Source organism: Pyrus communis, chromosome 12 (assembly GCF_041283825.1).
Source record: "Pyrus communis isolate YQ-2024b chromosome 12, ASM4128382v1, whole genome shotgun sequence".
Classification (NCBI taxonomy): Eukaryota; Viridiplantae; Streptophyta; class Magnoliopsida; order Rosales; family Rosaceae; genus Pyrus; species Pyrus communis.
This window is the reverse complement of record NC_142576.1, coordinates 20,730,374-20,746,188: the sequence shown is the minus strand read 5'-3', so window position 1 is coordinate 20,746,188 and position 15,815 is coordinate 20,730,374. Positions and strand designations below refer to the sequence as shown.

Here is a 15,815-nt window from a genome sequence, read left to right as displayed (position 1 = left end):
ACTTAGGTGTCACACCTCAAAACAAATATTTACTAATGAAGCTCCTACAATAGTTTAATCCACATCGACATAGTTACGACCAACAAGACATATAACATACGACAACCCAATTCGGGGTAACATTTGAAATTTGAAGGACAAAATCATGTTAAACTTTTTTGAATAAAACTACAATTACCAAAGCTAAGTCCTAAAAAAAAATCTTATTAATATGCTCTCTCTGTTCGATTTGTTAGTGATTCAAATTTAAAAAGAAACAAATAAGTAACGATTTTAGTAATTCATTTGGGAAAGGGGGTTATGAAATTAACCATGATTCCCAATATACCCTCGGTAACAAAACCAAAGGACAGGTGGGCCAATAGCAGTAATGGCAGGGGCACATCCGTCCTCACAAATCACAAAGACCGAAAGCGATGCCAGCTGTTTCCACCATCAACGTGACTTGTCATGGGGTCCGTTGATCAGATATTCCCAACCGACGGTCAGGATCTGAAGATGGCGAATTTGGGGTTCATTTAAGGTGAATTTCATTCGGGAGAGCTTCCTTTTTTAAAACAAAGAGGGCGGGTACCTCAGCCAGTCTCTTAACAAAGAGAGAGAAAAGGAACACACAACCCAAACAGTTTCTTCCATTTCCATTTCCATTCAAAGGTACAACCTTTTTTCATTTTCCCTTTGTTTTTTGCATTGATTTCGTTTCGTTTGATGGATTTTTATCTGGGTTTTGCTTCATTGTCGGTTATTCGAGCGATATTCTAATCTAATTTAAACTACGAGAATGGGGATTCGAAGTTGAATATGGTTCTTGAAAAAATTGATGGGTTTTGCTTGATCATCTGGAATATTACCGGCATTTGTGATTTGGGAAGGCATGTTATGTGTTTGTAGTTTGGTCTCTGTGGTGGGTTTAGGTTCACAAACTTGGTTAGTCATTGGATTGATATTGCCTTTCAATTTTTCGTGTTTCTGTGATGGTCTGCACAACTTGATTGCTTTTATGGAATAAAGGAATGTGGCAACAATGGTGCTGTTTATGTCATCGTTTGATGCTGATTTCGATATGTTGATTTCCCATCATTTATAAATTGCCAGCATTTGTAGATGCAAATGAATCTGATCTGAGGGATGAACTATTGTTTTGCAATAATTTGATCCAATTGTTTGGTTTCTTTCTGCAGAAAGCAATAGAAAATGGCAGATTCCGAAGACATCCAGCCCCTTGTTTGTGACAATGGTACTGGAATGGTCAAGGTACATGTCCCGGAACACCATTCTTTTATGATCCTGTGATGGCTTACTCTTTTAAATTTATGGAGGGCTTTTTTAAGTACTGAATGTTTGAGCTGATCTTGGTGATGCAGGCAGGATTTGCCGGAGATGATGCTCCAAGGGCTGTATTTCCCAGCATTGTAGGTCGCCCTCGTCACACTGGTGTGATGGTTGGTATGGGCCAAAAGGATGCCTATGTAGGGGATGAGGCTCAATCAAAGAGAGGTATCTTGACCTTGAAATATCCAATTGAGCACGGTATTGTTAGCAATTGGGATGACATGGAGAAGATCTGGCATCACACATTCTACAATGAGCTCCGTGTGGCTCCAGAAGAGCATCCAGTCCTCCTGACAGAAGCACCCCTTAACCCCAAGGCCAATCGTGAAAAAATGACTCAAATTATGTTTGAGACATTCAACACCCCGGCTATGTACGTTGCAATTCAGGCTGTCCTTTCCCTCTATGCTAGTGGACGTACAACTGGTGAGCAATTCAATTGAGTAATTGATATGTTTTCTCTGTATGATGCATCATGTATTATCATCATTATCAGAAATGTTTTGGAACCAAAAATAGTTCCGTTGGATCTCATAGAAGAAGAAATACAGGTGAAGTAATCAAACATTTTATCTTTTTATGTTTGCTATATTAAAAGTGCGGACAACTATATGCACCTCATTATTAAAATGTCCTTATAATGAAAAAAAGAATCGAATGCATGCTCAGAACATGAGCTCTTCTACGTCATGTATTGCTCTCTGATGGGCAACCCGTTCAAGCACTCTATCAAATATATCATCTAATTTCCATTTCCCTTAATCTATTGCACGATTGCATTCACGGTTTTGCTTAGGGAACAAAATATCTCTGTGCCAAGGTTCATTATTTATGCTAAGGAGTAAGTTAGTAACAGATGATATTTGTGAAACTACTGCTCTAGAAATCTTGAAAGAAAAAACAATGTTGGTTTTTAGAGTCTCAAAGATAGTGGTAAAACTTGCATTCTAATGCAGTCATGTATGTTTTTCTGTTTAGGTATTGTTCTCGACTCAGGAGATGGTGTGAGCCACACAGTTCCAATTTATGAAGGGTATGCCCTCCCACATGCCATCCTTCGTTTGGACCTGGCGGGTCGTGATCTTACAGATGCTCTCATGAAAATTTTGACTGAACGTGGTTACTCTTTCACCACTACTGCTGAGCGGGAAATTGTGAGGGACATGAAGGAGAAATTGGCCTATATTGCTCTCGACTATGAACAAGAGCTAGAGACATCAAAGACCAGCTCATCCGTGGAGAAGAGTTATGAGCTACCTGATGGGCAAGTAATCACCATTGGAGCTGAAAGATTCCGCTGCCCTGAAGTCCTCTTCCAGCCATCCATGATTGGAATGGAAGCTGCTGGTATCCATGAAACGACATACAACTCTATTATGAAGTGTGATGTTGATATTAGGAAGGATCTGTATGGAAATATTGTCCTCAGTGGAGGCTCCACTATGTTCCCTGGAATTGCTGATAGGATGAGCAAGGAGATTACAGCCTTGGCTCCAAGTAGCATGAAGATTAAGGTTGTAGCACCGCCAGAGAGGAAATACAGTGTCTGGATCGGGGGCTCCATTTTGGCATCCCTCAGCACCTTCCAACAGGTAATGTGTCGTGTATGTGTGTGTGTGTCTTTTCAACCGAGAACAGCTAAAACACCTCCTTTTGTTCCTTTTCTTCTCTGTCAAAATACTAATGTGACAATTCACTTGGTAACTTAACATATTTATACTGAACGATATTTCAATTTCTGAGTGCAGATGTGGATTGCAAAGGCAGAGTACGATGAGTCTGGTCCCTCAATTGTTCACAGGAAATGCTTCTAATCGCGCAAAGCAAGCGGCGGACAAAGAATTTACACGTAACAGATTTTGTACTACAGAAAGGCTTCTTCTATTTAAGTGGTTGCAGAATTTCTTTTTCTATTCATTTTCGAATTTCATTCATGTCGATTTCTCTGTGTTTGTTATGTTGGGACATGAGCATGGAGGCGAGCAAATTATGATTAAGATTCAATTTTTTCATTACTACTGTTTTGTTGTAGAGAAATTATGTATTGTTACCGATTTGGTTTGGTTGAAATCAAGAATCCCCGTCACTACTCCTTTTGGTTTCTACTTTGTACCATGATTTGCCAATACAGGAGTTGACAGTGCAAGCTGACGGTGTCTGAGATTTTTTACTGTTAAGGCGCAAATAACATAGGACATAGGAGGTGTTTGGTTTATTAAAAGTTAAGGTGGTGAAGCTATGGTAATCGAATGGGGCAAGTGTGGTGAAATGCAATGGTCATAAACCACTTGTTCAGTGATTAACGTAACAAAATCGTCGTCATGTTTGTAAGTAATATGAATTCTTCGCCGACAAGAAATTCTTTTGATGAAGCCCACTCATTGTAATCAATTGCGCCACTAGATTTTTTAACTATTGAATTTTATTATAACAAGGCCAAAAGCTCAATTTTCTTGCGTTTTGTCAGCAATTTTGCTATCACTTTTCCTTTTATGCCCACTGAACGCTTTTTTTATTAGAATTAAATTTAGTGGTACAAGATTAACATCAGTAGAGATTTGCTTGAAGATTTATAGAATTGACAACTGCTTTTGCTTTTACTTTCAACTTCTTCTTCTTTCATGTATAGTGACTTTTTCGATAAATCTCTAAATTATGATGAATTATGTAAAAGAGATGAAACATTTTAAAAATATTGTAAGTAATAATTACGGTAGCGAGAATCGAATTTGGTGCATAAAAAGCTTCCAATTTCTTATCAGCCTTTGTTTTGCTGTCTTTATGCCATGGCCAAAGACAAGACTTTTTGACTTTTTGCCTGATTTTCAAGAGAAAGGTCACTGCCTTGGTGTCGCTGGCCGTGACAAGAGGGATAGGAAGAGGGGGCCAATGACACCAGATAAAGAAGCATTTCTCCCAATGGCGAGGCCTCGAATTCATGGTAGTGATTGCCCCCCTCTATGTGATGAGCTATAGGAAGAGGGGACCAGTGACGCAGGACAGAGAAATATGTAATTTTTTCCCATAGTGAGGTTCGAGTCACCAACTTGGAGCCGCCAAAAGGTGGGTGACACTTTTATGGTGGGCATAGTTCAATACCCAATGATGGTAGCCAACAAAGTATACGATATAGATGTCTTGACTTGCAACCCAAGTAATCATTCTTTATGATAAAGCAAACAAGAACAAAAGAGAACACAACAAATTGAAAGACTTCAAAATAATGGCTTTGCATTGTAAAAGAAGATAGGATAAGAATTCTGCATTTCAGAATTACACTACTGGTTTTCTACCTACCTGAGGACCAGTAAGGTTTCACGTACTTCACTAGCTGGACATTCTTAAAACACTAACAGTAACTGAAAAGGCGTAACAAAACAAATTTATTGAAACGAAACACATTGCACAGCTTTTGGGTGTATACAGACTCCAACTTATGAACCCCGAAAAAAATCTGAAGCTTACCCATAACCTTTGCCTAGGGTGCATAGTTTTACGGAGAGAAATGAGTTTATATAAGAAACGTCAAAACACCTTTGCCTAGGGTGCTGTTAAGGCGCAAATAACATAGGACATAGGAGGTGTTTGGTTTATTAAAAGTTAAGGTGGTAAAGCTATGGTAATCGAACGGGGCAAGTGTGGTGAAATGCAATGGTCATAACCACTTGGTCAGTGACTAACGTAACAAAATTATCGTCATGTTTGTAAGTAATATGAATTCTTCGCCAACATGAAATTCTTTTGATGAAGCACACTCATTGTAATCAACTACGCCACTAGATTTTTTGACAATTGAATTTTATTATAACAAGGCTGAAAGCTCAATTTTCTCATGTTTTGTCGTCAATTTTGCTACCACTTTTCCCAATGCTCACTGCCATTGGCGTTCCCTCAAGCCATGCCTCTCTCCGGAGTTCAGAAGAAGCAGAGAGAAAGAGAGAGAGAGAGCAGTGAAAAAAATAATGAACCATGGAAGTGCAGGTAATTCTTTAACTTTGAACATTTTTTTATTAGAATTAAATTTAGTGGTACGAGATTAACATCAGTAGAGATTTGCTTGAAGATTTGTAAAATTGACAACTGCTTTTACTTTTACTTTTAACTTCTACTTCTTTCATGTATGATGATTTTTTCGATAAATCTCTAGATTATGACGAATTATGTAAAAGAGAGGAAATATTTTAAATACATTGTAAAAGACAATTACGGAAGCGAGAATCAAATTCAGTGCATAAAAGGCTTCCAATTTCTTATTAGCTTTTGTTAATCTTTGTTGCTGTCTTTATGTCATGGCCAATGGTGAGGCCTCGAATTCATGGTAGTGATTACCCCCCTCTACGTGATGAGCAATAGGAAGAGGGGGCCAGTGACGCAGGACAGAGAAATTTGTAATTTTCTTCCCATAGTGAGGTTCAAGTCACCTACTTGGAGCCGCCAAAAGGTAGGCGACACTTTTATGGTGGGAATAGTTGAATATCAAATGATGGTAGCCAACAAAGTAAACGATATAGATGTCTTGACTTGCAACGCAAGTAATCATTCTTTCTGATAAAGCAAACAAGAACAAAAGAGATCACAACAAATTGAAAGACTTCAAAATAATGGCTTTGCATTGTAAAAGAAGATAACATAAGAATTCTGCAGTTTGGAATTACACCACTGGTTTTCCACCAACTCGAGGACCAATAAGGTTTCAAGTCACTTCACTAGCTCCACATTCTCAAAACACTAACAGTAATTTATAAGGCGTAACAAGAACGGATTTATTAAAACGAAATACATTGCAAAGCTTTTGGGTGTATACAGACTCCAACTTATGAACCCTGAAAAAAATCTGAAGCTTATCCATAACCTTTGCCTAGGGTGCATAGTTTTACGGAAAGAAATGAGTTTATATAAGAAAAGTCAAATGGAGCAAAGAAAAAACACTAGAAGAAAACAAGCCAATGTTAGAAAATTGTTTAAGGAGAATAAAACTTACTGAAACCGGTTGCTTAAGACCAGGCTCAGTCAATGAAGTTACTGGGTGCCATACCGACTTCACATATATGTCAATCCTTGAACATGTTAAACCTTGACGGTCCAACAGTGTCAACGAACCCTCTTACTGACAGCTCAGGCGCGGGTTGGTTCTTCCCGAGTAAATCGTGATCTATAAAAATGACAACAATCGTAATGTCATCGTGAAAGAACCGCCTAACTCCCTTTTCAACCTTCTTAAGGTCATCGTGTCCCATCTCCCTTTTCCTAGCTGCCTCACTCAAAGCTGTTTTAAGAAGTCTTTTCGCAATTCCCTGACAATTTGTGAAAAAAAAAAAAAAAAAAAAAAAAAAAAGAGAGAGAAGAAAGAACTATTGGTATCCAGATAGTAACGGGGAAAAAGGACCCAAGAGGCATTCAAAGAAAAAACATACTGCTCGAGGATTATTGTGTACAATCTCCACAGCTTCCTGATTTGTCATGTGCTCCCATAGTCCATCGGATGCGAATATTACAAATTTATCATTGGGCTGTAGCACTCTAGCACATACAGATGGTTCTGCTGTTAGCACAGGTCGCCCAAGAGGTTCAGGAAGGTGGAACCTCGGAAACGTAGGATCAAGCGAAAACTCTGGTCTCTTTAAGTATGCATCACCGATAGATCTAGATACCTGATAGCAAGCAAGGAAACACACAAAAGCAGAAATTTAAGTAATTACTAATAACTTGTCAAATATCTTCAGTTAAAGAGACAGAAAGTGAGTAAACCTGTATGATGCCTTTGATACGCCAAACTCCCTGCTTCATAACTACGATATGTGAATCATCTGGATGCAAAGACCTGAGTTCTTGTCTAACCTCCTCCATACTTGCATTGTGCTCCCTATTTAGCTGTTCGGCACCTATCTTATTCGATCTACCTACAGAACCAATGACTGCTCGGGAGTCTCCTAGATTAGCAACATACAATGTCCCCCTCCAGATAACTCCAACCAGACAACAAGACCCAATTGCTGCCATTAATGGCTTTATTCCACATGTCCTACGCACAAGAGTAAGGAACCCATCCTCAGTTGAAGAAAAGGCACTTCTAAGGATATCTTCAGATATGGTTCCCTTTTCTCGAGCATGTCCTGTCACAAAACCACTTAAATCAGTTGGAATTCTAAGAATCCACAAGTACTTGCTGTATGCAACAATTGCAATTGGAGGCTGAAGCTTAGAATACAAAAAATAAGCAGTATTCCAACAGAAGCGCGGCAATCGCACATAACTAAAAGGCTCTCGCTACTGGGATACCAAAAATAGTCTTCGACTCTGGAGTGGAAGAGGCAATGCATCAAAGAAACAAAAAATTTCTTTGCATACACCGGTAGAGAAAGATATATTAAACCGCATTAAAGAAACAAATTTTCAAATTTCAGATTGAACATTCAACTCTACTCCAACTACGCAGAACAAAATAGATGAACAACATAGCTCAACCTTTGATGAGTCCATTAATGGAACGGATTCTTTCTTCCGCCTTTTCTTTAAGATAAATAAATTAAACTTCTGCAAATAACATCGCGATGTATATTTCAGCACCATCAAGGCAAACCCAACTGACAAGGTGAGTCTAGGATACAGATTAGGCCAAAAGAAAAAAAAGAAGAAAAAATTTACTCAAAAGAGAAAAAACCAAGATGCTGCTTGAAACCAATTGACCATCAAATATACACACACTTCACATTCAAAATTAAAAGAAGCATAAAAAGAAAACAAGACCACTCCTTTATAAAAACACACAAATCCACAAATCACAAACAATCCATCAAAACGCACATCTCCAACAATCCCAAGAAAAAAGCACTCCCTACGCACGCAAAGTTGACTAGAGTAGTATGCATACAAGTTCAAATCTCCGTATTTAGATTAAATTAGAATATCGCTCGAATCAAAACAAGAAAGACAACAATCCCAATAAAGAACAAAAATCCAAAAACCAAGATATGGCTCACTCACTCATGAGATGAAGAAAGAGATGGTCATTAATGAAGCGAGAAGCATCAGGTCCACCATGTCCGTCATATACACCGACGAAGGTGGCGTCACGGCCGGTCTCCACTTGGCTGTGATCCTCAATAACTTCATTGGCCTGCACGACAGCGAAGGAGAATTCTCCATAGCTGTGCCTGTCGAGGCTTCTGCACCACAGCAAAGGGTCCTCCAACGACGAGTCCTCGACATCATCCTTGTTCATACGGGCATATCTCCTCAATGGCTTCCAACACGTACACGCTATCCTTGCCAGCCACGAAAACATCCCTCATTTCCCAACAACAACCCCAACAACTGATACTTTTCTCTGTAATCCGACAACCCTTTCGTGGATTTCTGGTGTTCTTTGAGAAAATTAAAGATTTGGGGTCGCGTTGATAAAGGTTCAAAATTTGGGAAGATTTTGGAGGTTTGGATTAGAAATCCAAAAGGGGTTGTTGACAAAAGGCTCAAAGGGTCTGGGTTTTTCCACTCTTCCTCTGTCCTGTGTGTGTAGAGAGAGAGAGGTCTTGCGGGGTGGAAATGGAAGGGGAAAGTTGACGAAAGCGTGTGAGAGGCACTCTATTTTTTCTTTCTTTCTATTTTTTTTTTTTTAGGAATTTGCGCAAATACCACCTGAATTTTCAGGGTGTATACATTATCCACCTAAAGAAAATTTTTTGACAATTACCCACCTAGACTTTAGCATTGATGTTAATCTACCACCTCCGTTTGATTCCGTCAAGCATGCGGATAAATTCAAGGGCATGTTTGTCTATTCAAAACAAAGAAATAAAAAACTAATAGAAATTTAGAAAATAAAAAGTTGCGGACGAAACAGAGAGAGATATGATGTAGGGGAAGGAGGTGATATGGGCTCCCATGGAGGTTTAAGGGCACATGGAGTCAGCAATTGCACTGTGTGGGAGGGGGAGCTGATTAAGAGGAGTTGCGATGGAGGGTCAAATAGGGTTGAAAAGTCCGAGCTTCGAGAATCGGATCGTGCATTTAGGGTCACAAATTCTTATAAAACGAAAATTTGAGGAAGACCAGACTAGAGAGATTATGAAGTGAGAGCCAATCGCAAAGGTGAAGAATTTTAAAATTTGAAAAGTGATACATTGAGTTGACGGAATGTTAACAAAAATAGATGGAACTGGTAAGTTAGCACCAAACTTAAAGTCTAAGTGGGTAATTGACAAACTGTTCCTCTCGGTTGCAAATTTACACACCTTTGAAAATTCAGGTGGTATCTACGCAAATTTCCGATTTTTTTGGGTTTTTTCGATTGGTGTTTGTAAACTGACGTAAATGCCATTGGTGTAGTGATTAAACTACAGGTATGCCACTACACTGGGATGATAACCGGCCCGCGGATTTGGCAAAACTTTGTTTTCAAATTGTTTTCTTTCCTTTTTTTTTGTTTTTTTGGCTAGAATTTAAAATATATTTTTTTCGTGGGGTCTCACCACTCACATGATTCATCTCCCCAACAACACATTGTCCTTTTCTATTTGTTCAAAAAATAAAAAATGTCTTTTTCTAAATTTCTCTCTAATTTCTTTTTGAAATTAAAAGAAAATATTAATTAAAAAATGACTGAAGGCTTTTAGTGATGACGACCTCATTTAGTAATATGAATTTAAAATGTAATAGGGGCATGGAGCGATGTGAAGTGTGCAATTAGAACCGCTCTTCACGCGCACTGTGAAAATAAAAGTATTCTAAGGAGCTAAGGCGGGTTATGCTAGTAAATTGTAGCAGTGTAAATCTTTATACTTAAATTCTAATTAGAGTAGTTTAAAAAAAATTCAATTTTGCTTTGTCAATACAAATTTTTACATGGGGTTAGCCTAGTGGTAAGGGCGGATATTTTGATAAGTAAGAGTATACTAGATACAGAATTTAAAACCCTCCAATATGACAAGAAGAAATTCCGTGATAAGTATTTGTAGCATTAATTTAGCTTTGCAGAATAAAATAGTGGGAAAAGAAAATTCATATGTTCTATAACTTAAGAGATAAGTTATGGTCAATCTCATGTTTAAAGTGACAATATTGACCAAGTACTTGACAGATTTTAATAATTATAAAAATTTATCTCAAACTAGAAGATGAAATTGTTAGAATATCTAAAGTTTTTACAACCCTGCTTTCTATTCATGATCAACTTTTGTATAGTTCGTTTAGAAGTACTTTTAAAATAGTTAAATGCACTTTTGATGAAAATATTTTTGAAACCAATATTTAGTAAAACTGTAAGTTCTTTTGAAATCCAAAATATTTTTTTTTAAAAACACTTTCAGTTATTTTAAAAGAACTTTTAAACAATTGTTAAAGAGAGTACAATCGATTAGCCACAATAAATTTCAAAAGTGTGATTTTTTTTCTTTTCCTTACAATATTCTAAATTGGGTGGAGCAGATTGCATGTTGACCTTACACTTTAATAAAGAGATTGTATGAAGCTTCCATTTAGCATTGTAAAGTCTTTAGATTCATACAAATTGAAATATATTATATCCCTCATCATGTGCAATGTGGATTGTGCGATGCAAGTGCAAACCTTTTTTTTTTTTTTTTTTCTTTACAACTTTATAAAATTTATGCATCTAATAACAATAAGCCATACCACTTATCTTCTCCAATTATATCCAACTATTTCAAACTAGTCACAATTATTTTTTTTTTAACTTAAATATATATGATTATATATATCTATCTATTCTATTAAGAGAAGAGGGTTTGTCAACTTTTTGCCCTATTTTTTTTTCAATTTTGCCCTCACTTTTGAATACACAATCTTGACATGAGGAGGGTAAAATAGTAATTTTGTATCTTTTGAACTTTTTGCCATTTTTTCCTATTTTACCCTCACTTTTGATACACAATATTTACATAAGGAGGGCAAAATAGTAATTTTGTATCAAAATATTTACATAAGATAAAAATATGCACTTATTAAGAGAAATTATCTCACCATCATTTTTTCATACAGGTAAGTGAAATCATGATGTTTTTTGGATAGTTTGAATGAACTGAAGCGGTTGCGCTTGAGGAGAACGTGGGAGGAGGTGGACGGTTGTTCACACACAAAGTGTGTGCTCTCTGTTAATAATCTTTAAAGAAAGGGATCTCCATATTTTTTTAAAATGGGGATTAGTGGTGAGGTTCACACTACATTGAACTTCAACGATCCAAACCATTTATTTTTCAAGTTGCACATCATAAATCATCTTTGCAAAATATTAGCCAAATCGGAAATATTTGAGACATCTAATTGAATTTAAAGAAATTGACTAACATTATGGTCTAAAAAACATTGAAATTTTATCTTAACAATCAAATAGGCAAATGGTTTCGGATTGAATTGAATTTTTGTAAGGATAATCTATGAATCGAGACTTATAAAATAAACGGTTCGGATAGTTAAAGTCGATGTGGTTTAGTCCCCACAACTAATCCCTATTTTTTGAGAAAAATGAAATCTCTCTCTAGTTAAGGAGCCCACTCTACATGGAATTTCAACGATCCAAATTGTCTATTTTGTATTCATAGATCATCCTTGCAAAAATTCAATTCAATTTGAAAACATTTGTCTATTTAATTACCAAGATAAAATTTCATTGTTTCTTATATAACAAAGTATCCGTTAATTTCTTTGAACTCAATTAGATGTTTTAAATATTTCCGATTTAGCTAATATTTTGTAAGAATGATCTATGAAGTGCAACTTGAAAAATAAACTGTTCAGATCTTTAAAGTTCGATATGTTATGAACTCCACAATTAATCCCTATTAAAAAATAAAAAAAAAATCCCTTCCGACTTCCTCTATATATTTATTTGAGTAGACTTTTGTGGACAAATATATTCGGTCATATCAGACGATGATATCAGATCCAACCCTAGAGAACACGTGTGAGTGATGTGGGTCGGTGTAACCATGAAATGTAAAGTTTATCAAAAACCTTTTTGTCCTTTTCTTATGAACGGAGGAAATGCAGCAGAGGTAGGAGGGACGGCATCGAAATGTTGCTTTCCAAGAAACTAAAAAAAATTAAAGGGTCTGAAAACACATGTCGCATGTGAGCAACCCTGGCTTTTGCCTTTCTGTCACAGCATTCACTGTTCAGGTTGCCTGCTGCCTCTCCATCTCTCTCTCTGTCTAACATAATCTAGAAAGATGATGAATCCCCATTACAACACAAGGAGGCACTCATGGGATGGATGATGGTACAGTTGCAAATTAAAAGATGATGCAGTTGCCACGGATGGGAGGCAGATTATCCGCCCTCCTATTTATGTGTCATTCCCATTATCTCCTATTTTGTACGGTTACGGTTAAGTCATGTTAACATTTTATATTAATTTTTTTATAGAGATAATAAGACAAAAAACAATATGAATATAAAATGTTGACGTGGTTTAACCGTAACCGCATAAATAAGAGATGATGGAAAGAACATCCAAACAGGAGGGCAGACAATCCGCCTTGCCACGGATGGGATTAGATTTGACTCCATCAATCCCATCAGACGGTTGTGCTGTCTCCTTGTGGCCAATGTCACATGTCCAAGTGCTGCTCTTTTATTTGGGCAACGAATTGGGTTGGAAACTCCATTTTTGCCATATAGAGGAGGTGGAGAATTTTACTAGCAGGGGTGGACACAGTTCGGATTGAGTATTGGCTTTATCGGAAATGATTTGGATCAACTAGTTGTTTGGGTTGAAACTAGATTGACCTGATTGTGTCAAGAAACTAAAACCACATACCAAACGAGTAAAATTTGTGAAGCATATTTATACTAATAGACAATGATTTTAAACGACACATTCTGAAAATGAACGCGAAAAAGGAAATATGTTTTCTTACATAGATTCTTATATGTGTGGCTATGAATAACATATCGATTTTTTTTATTTATATGGATCCATTTGATTCACGTTCGATTCGTGCGAGCTGGATGATGAAAAATTATCATTTCCGGTTCTTTATTTGTGAAGCATATTTATACTAATAGATAATGATTTTAAACGACACATTCTAAAAATGGATGCGAAAAAGGAAATCTTTTTTCTTACATAGAATCATTCATATATGTGTGGCTATGAATAACATATCGATTTTTTTTTATATGGATCCATTTGATTCGCACGAGCTGGATGATGAAAAATTAGCATGTCCTGTTCTTTCAAGGGATGGATCTAGAATAATTCACCTATCCTAATAACAAAAAACAACCGGAAATGTTAAAAAAAAAAAAAAAAACAAACAAAAACAAAAAAGAAGTAGGATTTTAAATGACACGTTCAGAAAATGGACGATTAGATTAATAGCTCCGATTGATAATCTAACAACAAAAGCACTTACAATTCCTTATACATAAATAATAAATTAGAAAAAGAATGAAGAATACAAGTTTGATGCAAAAATTTGGGGTTTCAACATAGAAATTTCTGAAATTTGATGTAAGAGAGTGTTTGTGTGTTGAGCTAGACAATGTCATTGATCAAACGCTTGTGCCTATTGTAATGCTTTTCCATGAAAACCTTTGAAGCTCCTTCAATGGTCCTTCTCCATGTCTGCACAACAACATCATCACAACACACAGAAAAACCAGTAACATCAATATAAGTTGACTTTTCATTTCCACTTGTAATAAACAATGTATTAAAAATATTCACAAATCTTCATCAACTGTGGAAGTAGTGGAGAAAGGATAATCAAAGGAAGACCTCAAAATCTCGTATGTAAGTGTGACAGGGCCAGATATTTTCAATTGGGCGGGCTACCTAATCCATTACTAATATAGAGAATTTCTAATGAGTTTAATGCTACTAAGTTTAGTTTGGGTGGGCTACAAGGTTTGATTTGAGTTACAACCCATGGCAGCTTTGTATGTCACTATTCTTTTCAATACTCTTAATTACTTGAGCTACAAGTTTCGAAAACGTTTTCTAATAGTTAATTTTTGATTTATTTTATGAAATGTTGGGACTCTTTGAGCACTATGTTCAACAGATTAAACAAATAATTATAAACTCATCTCTTAAAATGCATTTACACCTGCATCTGAGATCCCGAGTTCGGGATCTTTTTTTCCTCTGTAGATTGTATCTCGACACATATTTTATAAAAATAAACATTTGATGTAATGTAATAAATAAAAAATAAAAAATAAAAAATCTAACCTTGCGAATTGAACCGAAGAGGGACTTGTTCCTGATATCCGTCGCCCTGAGGTGTGAACCCCTGCCGCCATGAATCCCAATTTTCCTAAACAAGGCCTTGTTTTTAGTCCCAGCAGGAAGCAGAGACCTCCTCTCCACCAATCCAGTACTCCTCCCGTTCGACGGACTATCGCACTGATGATCCCCTTCCCCGTTCACCCGGCTTCTTTTCCGGCGCTTCGACAACCTCACCGCCAGCTGTTTCCTCGCCGGGGCATCGGCCTCGTCCCCGGAATCAGCAAATTTCCTCAGCAGCTCGTCTGAAGACTTCTTGGTCACATGCTGAACACTAGCACGAGTAGTAGGAGTTGCAGTAGTGAGGGATTCCATTGTAAATTTGTAAAATTAGAGAGAGAGAGAGAGAGAGCATGCAAAATTGCAATGTGGATTATAATGTATGTTTTTGGGTTGGAGTAATTTGGTGATTAATAATGTACGTACACTGTATGTGTGAGAAAATGGAAATGGACCGTTGGAGTTAGTGAATTATTATTATTTGAATAATTGGGGGAGTGAGGGAAATATAGCCGTTATAAGAGACAAAGAGGAGCCTGGAGATGCAGTGTATGTATGTTATTATCTGATGAGATATATATTTCCATGACAAAAATCCCACCTTCAATCCTCACATGCATTTGCAGTGTTGTCGCAGATGCGGATGATGCGGCGACGAGAAAGTTGGATCGATCATCCAAGCAAGAGTGGTACAAAAATTGGATTAAAATCTGCGACAACACTGCAAATGCATGTGAGGATTGAAGGTACAAAAATTAGGGTTTTGGACCAAAAGTTGGATCGATCATCCAAAAGTTGGATCTGATTCCGGGTTTTGGACCAAGCAACGGTAATAATCTGGGTTTGGTGAGAAATTAGGCCACAACATGTCGTTTTGATCGATCTATTTGAGTCTAAACAGATTTTAATCCAATTTTTGTACCACTCTTGCCCGAACTTGTTCAATCCCATGGATCACAAAATTATAATTTTTCAGACAAAATGCCCCTTCTCTTTTTAAGGAATAGTAGTTGACTCTGCAGATAAAGTACTGTTTTTCTTTAGATGAAGGTGTGTCATTATTTTATTGTACAAATCTTATAGTACAAACCGATTTTCTTTATCCTTATCTAAAGATCGTCTCTAGAAAAATATATTTAATTTGAAAATTGTTTAGCCATCCATATGTTGGAACAAATTGACTTTCTTTTAGGTTAACAAATAACATCCTCGTGATCAACCATCGCCTGGTTTGATT

The 15,815-nt window shown here is 36.8% G+C and overlaps 3 protein-coding genes across 3 annotated transcripts; 1 reads left to right on the top strand and 2 right to left on the bottom strand.

Moving 5' to 3' along the window:
• Positions 1 to 480: 480 nt before the first annotated feature.
• LOC137745208 (actin) lies at positions 481 to 3,424 on the top strand. The gene is made up of 5 exons (XM_068485123.2): positions 481 to 654; positions 1,182 to 1,254; positions 1,365 to 1,758; positions 2,311 to 2,924; positions 3,081 to 3,424. The coding sequence occupies exons 2-5, from the start codon at positions 1,195 to 1,197 to the stop codon at positions 3,144 to 3,146; spliced, it is 1,134 nt and encodes a 377-aa protein (XP_068341224.1). The 5' UTR covers positions 481 to 654; positions 1,182 to 1,194; the 3' UTR covers positions 3,147 to 3,424.
• A 2,497-nt stretch (positions 3,425 to 5,921) lies between these two features.
• On the bottom strand, positions 5,922 to 8,958 carry LOC137745765 (putative protein phosphatase 2C 68). Its single transcript, XM_068485773.2, has 4 exons — positions 8,317 to 8,958; positions 7,081 to 7,445; positions 6,747 to 6,983; positions 5,922 to 6,626 (listed from the first exon to the last, which is right to left on the bottom strand). Exons 1-4 carry the CDS (start codon positions 8,615 to 8,617, stop codon positions 6,384 to 6,386), a joined length of 1,146 nt encoding a protein of 381 aa, XP_068341874.2. The 5' UTR covers positions 8,618 to 8,958; the 3' UTR covers positions 5,922 to 6,383.
• Positions 8,959 to 13,641: 4,683 nt separating this feature from the next.
• LOC137744039 (uncharacterized) lies at positions 13,642 to 14,962 on the bottom strand. The gene is made up of 2 exons (XM_068483903.2): positions 14,525 to 14,962; positions 13,642 to 13,915 (listed from the first exon to the last, which is right to left on the bottom strand). The coding sequence occupies exons 1-2, from the start codon at positions 14,891 to 14,893 to the stop codon at positions 13,826 to 13,828; spliced, it is 459 nt and encodes a 152-aa protein (XP_068340004.2). The 5' UTR covers positions 14,894 to 14,962; the 3' UTR covers positions 13,642 to 13,825.
• Positions 14,963 to 15,815: the final 853 nt, after the last annotated feature.

What these genes read in the sequence shown, in the direction of transcription:
- LOC137745208 (XM_068485123.2), top strand. Translation starts at nt 1,195, where the DNA reads ATGGCAGATTCCGAAGACATCCAGCCCCTTGTTTGTGACAATGGTACT. An exon ending in TGCTAGTGGACGTACAACTG is followed by an intron (nt 1,759 to 2,310) that starts GTGAGCAATTCA and finishes TTTTCTGTTTAG; the next exon opens with GTATTGTTCTCGACTCAGGA. An exon ending in CCCTCAGCACCTTCCAACAG is followed by an intron (nt 2,925 to 3,080) that starts GTAATGTGTCGT and finishes TTCTGAGTGCAG; the next exon opens with ATGTGGATTGCAAAGGCAGA.
- LOC137745765 (XM_068485773.2), bottom strand. Translation starts at nt 8,617, where the DNA reads ATGTTTTCGTGGCTGGCAAGGATAGCGTGTACGTGTTGGAAGCCATTG. An exon ending in GTATCAAAGGCATCATACAG is followed by an intron (nt 6,984 to 7,080) that starts GTTTACTCACTT and finishes GCTTGCTATCAG; the next exon opens with GTATCTAGATCTATCGGTGA. An exon ending in TACACAATAATCCTCGAGCA is followed by an intron (nt 6,627 to 6,746) that starts GTATGTTTTTTC and finishes ACAAATTGTCAG; the next exon opens with GGAATTGCGAAAAGACTTCT.
- LOC137744039 (XM_068483903.2), bottom strand. Translation starts at nt 14,893, where the DNA reads ATGGAATCCCTCACTACTGCAACTCCTACTACTCGTGCTAGTGTTCAG. An exon ending in TCTTCGGTTCAATTCGCAAG is followed by an intron (nt 13,916 to 14,524) that starts GTTAGATTTTTT and finishes GTTGTTGTGCAG; the next exon opens with ACATGGAGAAGGACCATTGA.